General features: G+C 56.7%; 1 protein-coding gene across 1 annotated transcript; it reads right to left on the bottom strand.

Moving 5' to 3' along the window:
- Window positions 1–942: 942 nt before the first annotated feature.
- Window positions 943–5,910, bottom strand: SOX9 (SRY-box transcription factor 9). Its single transcript, XM_025467847.3, has 3 exons — window positions 5,341–5,910; window positions 4,126–4,379; window positions 943–3,470 (listed from the first exon to the last, which is right to left on the bottom strand). Exons 1-3 carry the CDS (start codon window positions 5,769–5,771, stop codon window positions 2,614–2,616), a joined length of 1,542 nt encoding a protein of 513 aa, XP_025323632.1. The 5' UTR covers window positions 5,772–5,910; the 3' UTR covers window positions 943–2,613.
- Window positions 5,911–10,335: the final 4,425 nt, after the last annotated feature.

Below are 10,335 nucleotides of genomic sequence, written 5' to 3' on the forward strand. Positions count from 1 at the left end.
TGCCTTTTACAATGGACACCCCTCGTTGGTCTGTGTTCATAATAATAGAAAGTTTGCTCCATTAAATTCAGACAGGCAAGTCACCCCCTCTGGCATTCCGCCTACCGACAAGCTACTGATTTCAGGTCTAATATTCTCCTCCGACTTCCACAGGGGAACAGCTTTTGCCCCGAAGCATAAGGCTGTTGATACCACAACAGACATTTTTGCCTGTGCAAGCAAATAATTGTCTAGATGACCTATCAGGGTGACACTTTCCAAGATTCTTCTGCGTAGATTTTTGGGGACACAGTCTTTTCGTCAGTGCCAACTTCAGGATAACCAAAGTGCACGTAAAATAATGAGACTATCACAGTGATCAGTAAGTAACCATCTCTTTGGGGCCTCAATGCTTCAGATCGTCCTTCGAAGGGGAGAATGGGGCTTGAATAAGTCAGTCCACAGGGCCGTTTTCTTTTTAATGCAATGTATATTTATTGTAAACAATAATATACAAAAAAAAAAGAAAGAAAAAAGGAAAGATGAGTTCACAGAGAGAACAAAAGGTTTGGGGGGGGGGGGGAACAAGCAAAACAAACAAAACACAAACACAAACCAAACCTTACCTAAGGACAAAATATGATTTAAATGCCAGGTTTCTTAAGTTACAGAAATATTTTTTTAAAGATCTGCTTTTATACAGAAATTGAAAGATGCCATATTATAAGAGTGCTTTAAGATTTTATTCTACTGACTTCTAAAACTGTTAATATATCTTTTTTTAAATAAAAAAAAAAAAGTTTGCTGTCTTTTTTAAAAAGCAATCCTCAAACTCTCCAGCCACAGAAAGAATTAAGAATTCAGGTCTCTCGGTGGGCTGATCCCCTCCTCCTTTCCACTCTCTCTCCAAGAGAACATGCAGGGGACTATCCATGACACATGCCAGCATTGTTTTGTGTCAACACACACACACACACACACACACACACAAACACACACACACACAATTTAGGCAGCCCAAAGGTCTGTGGCAGAAAAACACTGAAAATGACTCAGTGATACACTACATTTGCAACCTCTCATTTGTACAAAAAAGAGAAACAAGTTTCCAGTTTGTTTTCAACAAAACAACAAAGAAAAAAAAAAGGACAGACAAAAAGGCATGTATATTATACAAATCTAGGACAAGAAATCCAAAGAAACTTGCTTTTAATAATAATAAAAAAGATTAAAGAGATAAATAAAAAAAACTGGTTACAGTTAAGAACATAATTTAACAGATGACCATACCCTTTGAGGAAGGCTCCAACAACCTATTTTAAAGAAGGTAAGATTAAAAAAAAAAATTAAGAGAAAGATTTTTTTTTTTTAATGAAAACCTCTCCTTACAAAATAAATAATTTTAGCACGTGGAATGTCTTGAAGGTTAACTGCTGGTGTTCGGAGAGGCACAGGTGACAGCATAAGGGAGAGGGCTCTAGCATCTGTGTCCCACATGGGGCTGGCGCAGGCAACCAGGGGGCAGTGTGCTGGGGCACTTATTGGCTGCTGAAACATTCCCAGAACAGATTTCATCTCCTTTGCTTGGTTTTCACTTCTTAAGATTGCAGCAAACAAGCAAATGCAGGAGGAAATGCACTAAAAGAGAGCACAAGTATTTTCCAGCAGCATGGTTTTAAGGCTCAAGGTATTTTCTCTTGTTTAAAAAATATATATATGATAAAGCTTACCAAATGCTTCTCTAGACTATGGTTTACTTCCATTATTTGCAAAATAAGGCCTTTATTTTTTCTTTCTAAGGCAGCTCCTCCTTGAATCAGAAAGCCTGAGGAATTAAGCAAAGCTAACCCCCAAAACTGATCACATAACACAAATTCGTGTTTTTTTTTTATGTTAATACAACACACACACGCTTTTTTTTGTTGTTGTTTTTTTTTTTGTTTTTTTTTTTTTGTAAGAGAGAGCACATCTGTACAAAAATACTCTGGTTGCAGGAAAAGCTAGGGCACACTGTTCGACTAAGTAGTTTTTAGCTGTTGGAAAAATAAGAGCATTTAATTTCTTTATCTAAAAATATGTATAAATCCCCTCAAAATGGTAATGAATCATACACAGTACATACTAAAAATATTTAAAATAGAGAATATTCCTCACAGAGGACTTTTTTTTTTCTTTAATTACTGCTAAAAAATAATTACAAAGTCCAAACAGGCAGAGAGATTGAGCAAACTGGTCACACGATTCTTATTATCCTCCATGCTCGCTTTGAAGAAGAGAAGAAGAAAAAAAAAATAAGTTTTCAAGTTCCATTTCTTATCGACTCCGCGGGTCCATCTGGCCACATGAGTGGCCTGGCCACTGGTTTTTGCAACGACGACGGTGGTAAAATGCGTTTGGAGAGCTAAACGCTTGTTTCTGTCTTGGGATTCTGGGGTAGGAGTTGCCTTTAGCTTAAGTGTCTTTAAGGAGTAAGGAAAACACAACACACACATACACACACACACGCGCGCCCACACACACACACACACAAAAACCCAAAAAAAAAAAAAAGGTCCCAAGGAGAATTCTGGTTGGTTCTTTTATTTCTTCGGTTCTTTCTAGGATCATCGCGGCCACCCTTGGTGCAAGGCCTCCTCAAGGCCTGGTGAGCTGTGTGTAGACAGGCTGTTCCCAGTGCTGGGGGCTGTGCGTCTGCGGGATGGAGGGGACCCCGGAGGTGTCGGCGATGGGGGTGTACATGGGCCTCTGCGCGGGGTTCATGTAGGTGAAGGTGGAGTAGAGGCTGGAGCCCTGGCCCGCCGCGTGGCTGTAGTAGGAGCCGGAGTTCTGGTGGTCAGTGTAGTCGTACTGCGAGCGGGTGATGGGCGGGTAGGACGGGCTGTAGTGCGGGAGGCTGAAGGGGCTGTAGGCGATCTGCTGCGGCGAGTGCTGCTGCTGCTCGCTGTAGTGGCTGGGGCTCAGCTGCTCCGTCTTGATGTGCGTTCGCTGGGCCTGGCCCGGCTCGCTGCTCAGCGGGGTCAGCGTGTGCGCCGCCTGCGGCTGCGGGGGCGCGGGCTGCGGCTGCGGGGGCGCCTGCGGGGCCTGCGGGGGCGCCTGCGGGGGCTGCGGGGGCGCCTGCGGGGGCTGCTGCGGGGGCGGCGGCGGCGGCGGCGGCGCCTGCTGCTTGGACATCCACACGTGGCCCGCGCCCGCCGGGGTGGCCGCGGTGCTGCTGATGCCGTAGCTGCCCGTGTAGGTGACCTGGCCGTGCGTGGCCGGCACCCCGGGGTGCCCGTTGGGCGGCAGGTACTGGTCGAATTCGTTGACGTCGAAGGTCTCTATGTTGGAGATGACGTCGCTGCTCAGCTCCCCGATGTCCACGTCGCGGAAGTCGATGGGGGGCTGTCGGCCCCCCTCGGGCAGGGGGCGGCCCTCGCGCTTCAGGTCAGCCTTGCCCGGCTGCACGTCGGTTTTCGGGGTGGTGGGGGGCGTCGGCGGGCCCTGGGATTGCCCTGCGGGCGGCAGAAGAGAAGCAGGCGCGGGGGGAAGGTCAACCACAAGGGCTGCGCCAAGGGCCCTAATCTTAGGAGCCCTCCTGGGACCCTCCCCTCCGAGCTCAAGAGCTCCAGCGTCAGATGGACTCGCACCCGCGCGGGAGGGAGGCGCGCTGCACCGGAGATAAGTCGCCAAATGATTAACCCGCAGGTACACACTCGGGCGACCTCCTTTTATCAGGGGAGGGTCTGAGGCCCCGAGGGTCGGGGCGACCAAACTGCTACTGGCGGAAGAGCCCTGTGTGTGCTTTTGGGGTGGCGGAGCGAGAGGAGGAGGGAGACGTCCTGTGAAGCTGTAAAGGCATTTTTTTTTTTTTCCCTCGCAATAAAATTCATGGGCTGGGATGGAAAGGTTGAGTTTGGGGAGGGGGTGCGTGCGCGCGCGCGCGCGGGGGCTTCGCAGGGGTGGCGTTTGGAGGCGGGGGTGGGAGGGGGGACCCCGGCTGCGAGGGGAGGAGGATCAGGGCTTAGGGGCAGTTCTTCCCTCCCCCCCCCCCGCCCCCGGGGAGCGCAAAGTCCCGAAGCAACGGAGCCTCGTCCGTGCAGACCCGGGGCTGTGCCAGTCGGGGGGGCCGCCGGGCGCGTAGCCCGGGGCTGGGGCGGGAGGACTCACCCGAGTGCTCGCCGGGGGAGTGCACCTCGCTCATGCCGGAGGAGGAGTGCGGCGAGTCGGCCTGCAGCGCCTTGAAGATGGCGTTGGGGGAGATGTGCGTCTGCTCGGTGGCCTCCTCGGCCTCCGCCTGGCCGTTCTTCACCGACTTCCTCCGCCGCGGCTGGTACTTGTAATCCGGGTGGTCTTTCTTGTGCTGCACGCGCAGCCGCTCCGCCTCCTCCACGAAGGGCCGCTTCTCGCTCTCGTTCAGCAGTCTGCGGGCGGGGGAGGGGGCGCAGAGGGGAACGGGGGAGGAGGGGGGGTTGTGCTGTGAACCGGAGGGGGAGGTGACCCCGACCGCTCGGCCTGTGCGCGCACCACCCCTTCCTCCCTCCCTGCTTCGCAGCCGCTGCTGCAGCTCGTTAACTTTTCTTCCATTAGAAAGAAAGGAGGAAAGAAAGAGAGAAAAGGAAGAAAGCGAAGAAAAAAGAAAGGAAAAAGCAAAGCAAAGCAATAAATCTCGGCTCTTTGAGTGGGACCTGAGCGGGTCACTCTCCGCCCCGCCCTCTCTCCTTCTCGCCTAGTTTGGAAACCCTGGAGATGAAAACAGCCCTCCGCTGCTCGGGCTCGAGGCGCCTTCGCTACTGTCGTTAGAACGCCCCCCGCCCCAACACCCTTAACCATTTCCAAAACAAAACAAAACCACTTAATCGTCAAGGAGCTCCTCCTGCACCCCCCCTCCACTCGCGCCCCCCCTCCCATTCCTGCCGGCGTCCCCTCCAGCACCCCAGCACCCCAATCCCATCTCCTTGGCTGGAGGGCTGCAAGAGAGAGAGAGAGAGAGAGAGAGCGCACTTGGAGCGAGAGAGGGGCTGACCTCACTTCCCACCCAGCCCCCCACTTGGGATCGAACTTCACTGCGACAGGAGATGGGGCTGGCCGCCCCCTCCCACCGCGTCTCCCACAAGCGGTCTCCCACCCTCTGCCCTCCCCCCCACACCATGCCCTCCCCCCTCCCCCTTCCCATCCAAGAACTTTGTCAAACTCTGGGCCAAGTTACACTTGGTCCTCTCCCCCCTCTTTGCAACCCCCCCCCCCACCCCACCCCGCCGGCCGGCTCCGGGACCCGCAACCCCCTCCTGCTGGGAGGCGGGGCGCGCAGAGTGTCCGGGCCAGCGCCCCCCCGCCCCCGCCCGCGCCCGCGCCGCGGAGCCCACCCGGCCGCGCCAGCCCTACCTCCAGAGCTTGCCCAGCGTCTTGCTGAGCTCGGCGTTGTGCAGGTGCGGGTACTGGTCGGCGAGCTTCCTGCGCGCCGCCTGCGCCCACACCATGAAGGCGTTCATGGGCCGCTTGACGTGCGGCTTGTTCTTGCTCGAGCCGTTGACGCGCACGGGCATGGGCACCAGCGTCCAGTCGTAGCCCTTGAGCACCTGGCTGACGGCCTCGCGGATGCACACGGGGAACTTGTCCTCCTCGCTCTCCTTCTTCAGGTCCGGCTCGCCCTTGGGGAACGTGTTCTCCTGGGGCCGCGTGTTCTCGGTGTCCGAGCCGGAGCCCGAAGGGCAGGGCGAGCCCGCCGAGTCCTCGGACATGGTGGGGCTGGGGGCGCCGGACAGGCCCTTCTCCTGCTCGTCGGTCATCTTCATGAAGGGGTCCAGGAGATTCATGCGCGGGCCCGGGGCAGGGGGCGGGTGGCCGGGAAAGGCGAGAAGCCGCGGCGGCTCGGGGCGTCGAGGCGCGGGCTCCTCTCCCCTCGGCTGCCCGGACGCGGGGCGAGCGGCTCCCGGGGAGCCTGGCGCGTCCCGGGGCTGCGGCGGCGGCGGGCGCTCGGGGATGCGCGCGGTGGCCAGCCCGCAGCTGCCCGCTCGGGGTGGGGGGAGGCGAGCTGGAGAGGAGGAGGAGGAGGAGGAGGAGGGGGAGCGAGAGAGCAAAGGCGAGGCGCTTGCACCCCTTCGCTTCTCCTCCCGCAGAGAAAAGTTCCTGGAGTGAATCGGGCAAGTCGCAGCGCCACTGAAGTTTCCAGTGAGTTTCAAGCTCCGCTCTCCGCTCCCCGACTCCCGGCCCCGGGGCTCTTTAATAACTACTGCGCCTCACCTTAGAGACGGCCGGCCAATCACGGCCCGGCATTCCAGGGGTGGGCAGGCAGCTGATTGGACTGGATTTTGCGGGTAAGGCTCCGGGCTTGGGTGACGAAAGGCGAGGGGAGGAGCGGGGAGGGGAGCGCTGCCTCTGGTCTGGCGCGGGGTTGGGAGGGGGGGAGGTGGGGGTGCAGCGGGGAAGGCGGGGGACCCGGGACGTCCAAGTGTGTAAGTCTGCCGTGCTCTCGTAATGTCAGAAGTGTGGTGCCGTCTCTGCACGAATTTTGCGTGCCTGCCTGCGTGTGCGCGTGTGCGCGCGTGTCTATGTGTGTGTGTCTGTGTGTGTGCGCGCGCGCCCGCGTGCGCGTGTCTAGACTAGGCTCTGCCCCCACCCCCGGAGCATTTCTTTCCCCTGCTTTCTGCACGGTCCTCGAGGCTTGGCTGGAGTCTGTAGCATTCGGAAAGCGCCCGCTCCGGAACGCGCAGCCCCGTGCCTGCGCCCGGAGCCTGCCCCCTCCGAAAGTGCTTAGAAATGGTCTTTTGAAGCAACTTATTTTGGCGACTCAACGCCCGCCGGTCCTCCGTAATAATCCGTATAAATAGATTAGCACGCTCCGGTTCGCCCGGGCTGGTGCGGCGGGTCGGGGGTTCGGGTGCGCTCGCTCGCTCTTGCAAAGGGGAATCAATGGAAACCGAAGCTGGGTCCCCGCGGAGGCCGGCGGCCGCGGCGCAGTTAGCCCCGGAGCCGTCCCGCGCCGCAGCGACCTTGAACTCTGACAAGTCCTACTCCAGCACCCCCCCCCCCGCCCCCAGGCCCTCCACCCCCACCCCAGAGCCCCCACCCCGCCACGCGGCTTAGTGACAGGCAACTGCTTTGACGCTCTGCTTTTCACCTCCCGGCCGGCCGAGTCCACACTGTCAGCAGGGTCGCCGTTGGGAAGAGCTTGCAAAGGGCTCCGGCTTGCAAGGGACCCAGCTTTGCGACTGTGCCATTCCCGGGCCGAGAGGCTGAGGCCGGTCACTCGGGTTGCAGAAAGGCCGGGCATATGGGCACCACCGCGCGCAAAACACTCCACTTTGGCGGAGTCGTGCAGCTCGCCGGCTCTCGCCCTCCTTTACAGCACACCTGGAGGGGGAAGCTCCTGTGTCTCCTGACTGTAAGTCGGGTGCTTTTCCGACTCGCAGGCAGCTGGGAGTTCTGGGGGAGGGAGTGTGTGTTGGGGGGGTGGGGATGGGGATGTCTCTGATGGACCTCAAGTGTGATTTGAGCACGACCTTTGTGTTTGCACCAACTTGCCTTTAGTGCCCGGTTAGGTATCACTTCTGGGAGAGAAGAAAAATCCTAACCTCCTGCGGGGTTACAGGTCTTCAGAGTCACAAATAAACGCGCAACTGTGGAGATCTCCTTATTTTAAACTCCCCCCCCCCCCTTTCTGGGTCTCCCAGATGTCCGCCTCGACTTAAATTCTTGTTATGGTGAATCGGCCCGCATCCTAGCAAAGACTTGGTTCATTTCTGATTGCGGACACCTACTGTAAGATTTAAAAGAATGTTTTCCTGGAGGGGAAAAAAAATTTTTTTTTGTTTGTTTTAAATCTTGTTTTCTCTCATTTTCTTCCGAAGAAGTCGACATTTCTCATAGGAAACGGAACTCTTCAGAAGGTAGTAAGTCACTCACAACTACAGTTAAATGGTGTTTGCTTTTTAAACGAATGCAACTGACTCAGAGTGGATACAGATAGTATCCCATAGCTTGTTTACAAGTTTTAGAGCCCTCCATACAATCACCAGGTATTCATGGGTCCGTGAATATGCTGGAAAAGTAGAAGAACAACTTGGTGCTTTCTTGGGAGAAACAAGTCCCGCGTGGTAGCAACAGATTTCTGTGTCTTGGGGAGGGGGTCATTTGTGAGTACAACTCTGTGATTCGTAGACACCTGACCCCGGAGGACACTCAGAGTCCAGAACTTCGGGCAGAAATTTTAACCAGGGCGTCTGTATTTAGCTGCATTTTATTATAATTCTCATGTTTACGGGGCTTAAAGTCACCGGAGACTGTGTCTTTAAGATATTTTTTCAATATTTCTCTAAATATTTGTCAAGAGAAGTACATACACGTGAATAGATATGTGACGCAATTACGTAACCAGGGATACATAATCTATCGAATTTCAAACCATAAACCTACAGGGCTTCGTATATGTTTCTGTCCATTTGATGCAAACACTTTGTATTCCTGTTATCTTCTCGAAAACTTGTGATAAACAATCGGCGGACTTTTAAGATGCTGCAATTTTCAACTGTAACCGGAGGGGGCGCCAAAAGCCCAGAAACTGCCCAACTCCCAGAAACTGCAGAAAAAACGTAGATGGTGGTGGTGGTGGTGGTGGTGGTGGTGGTGGTGGTGGGGAGCTCCCCTCAATCAGGACTGCTTTGCTGCTGAGATTTATCTCTGCAGAAATTCCTACTCGATGTTTCCCTCCTGTTCGGATTCACCTCTGGGCAGCCCAGTTAGAGAGGAACTGGGAGGCGTGTGTGTGTCTATAGGGAACCTGGCAAGAAGAAGAGCCTTCAAGGTGCCTGACGTTCCTAAGTCTGCACAGGACGGGGACACCAGGTCCAGAAGAAGGACCCCAGTCTCCCAGATACCAGACGTTGCCCTCTGCGCGGTGTGCCAGGACCAGGCCAAGCCTGACTCGTGGACACCCCTGATCCGCCCTGAATTTCTGCAGGGGGGGCCCTAGTGCCAACAACTCCCCCCGCCCCCAACCCTTCAGGGGTTCGGTGCAGTGTGAGTTTTTCGGGTCGCCCCTGACCTCTCCTCCGCGCCCCAGGAGGAGGTCGGCGACCAGAGGACCGGTGTCAGAGGGAGCCCGAGGGAAGGGAACCCATGCTCCGTGTTCAGATTACAGATCGGGAAACTGAGGCTGGGTGGGCCCAGTTTCAGCCAGAGCATTGCCGAGAGCCGAACGCGTTGGGCTCGTCGTTCTAGTGGGGAGGAGGCTGGCAGCCGAGGGCACTTCCCACGTGCGCGAGTTCCGACCCCGGCTCTGGGCGAGCGCCGCGAGGTCAGCCGCGCGCAGCAGAGACTCGGAGGCGCAAGGAGATTCCGAGGCGGACCTCGGTTTCCCGAGGTCCGGGATCACCCCTCTCCAGCCCCCCTTCCCCAGCCCCCCCGCCTCTCAGCGACTGGGGCCGGCGCCGGGTTCAATTTCCCCAGCCGGGGCCGCCGAGCTCCCTCCGCGTCTACGCGGGCGCGGAGTCCGGAGCCCAGGGATGTTGGCTTACTGCGAGTTTCTCGGGCTCCGCGCCCGCGGTGCGAACACAGCGCACAGGGGGGGTTTTCCGTCTCCGGATGGGGGTGGGCGAAGGGGGTTCCCTGTTACCCGGAGCATCAGGAACCATATGACCCCGCTCTCCAAAATTTCCTAGCAAACGTGGGGAGCGCGTCTGAATCCGTCTTCAGGAGGGGTGCATGGTCCAGAACTCGGTGGGGCTGAGCTGCAGAGTCCCCCGAGGACCTCAGCCCCGGGGCATGCTCTTGGAGAGGTGCTCAGGGATGCGCACACCCCTTCTCTCCATCAATCCCCTGGGGCCCGGTTCCCCGGGGGTAAAAGACCCCAGTGCCCTCCGGCGGGACCCCGAGGTCCCCAAGCTCCCCGCTCCCTGCAGCCCCTCTGGAATGAGCCCTTTCCCCAGGGCCGGGGGTTGGGGGGGGGGTGCTGGGGACGCCTTTGCCGGCGGCTCTTCTCTTGGAGCGGCGGGTCGGCCCCGTCTCGGCGCGCAGGTGGCCTCCTTCCTAGGTGCGCAATAAGTACCTGTGGCCGGCCCAATAAAGGTGACCTTTGGACATTTTGCCCGAGTGGGCGTGTGACCCGTCGCAGGCCTCCGGAGCTCCCAGCAAGGGTTCCGCAAACGCATGTGACTCTCACAGCCCGACGTGTGGATTTCTCCCCAAACGGGCGCCCCACTTGGGGAAGATTATCCGACCCGAGTCACCTCGGACTGTCGAGCCCCCGCGCCCCCGCTGAAACTGTAGGCCAAAAAGGGGGCTTTCCGTTTTCTTCCTTTTTCTGTTTTCTAGCAGAAAGAGGAGTGAGGAGGACGGGTGCTGGGTGAGGGAGGCGGGACCCGGCAAAGCGCTCCAGGGTGA

Source organism: Canis lupus, chromosome 9 (assembly GCF_003254725.2).
Source record: "Canis lupus dingo isolate Sandy chromosome 9, ASM325472v2, whole genome shotgun sequence".
Classification (NCBI taxonomy): Eukaryota; Metazoa; Chordata; class Mammalia; order Carnivora; family Canidae; genus Canis; species Canis lupus.

What these genes read in the sequence shown, in the direction of transcription:
- SOX9 (XM_025467847.3), bottom strand. Translation starts at nt 5,771, where the DNA reads ATGAATCTCCTGGACCCCTTCATGAAGATGACCGACGAGCAGGAGAAG. An exon ending in ACGCTGGGCAAGCTCTGGAG is followed by an intron (nt 4,380 to 5,340) that starts GTAGGGCTGGCG and finishes CCCCGCCCGCAG; the next exon opens with ACTGCTGAACGAGAGCGAGA. An exon ending in CTCCCCCGGCGAGCACTCGG is followed by an intron (nt 3,471 to 4,125) that starts GTGAGTCCTCCC and finishes TGCCGCCCGCAG; the next exon opens with GGCAATCCCAGGGCCCGCCG.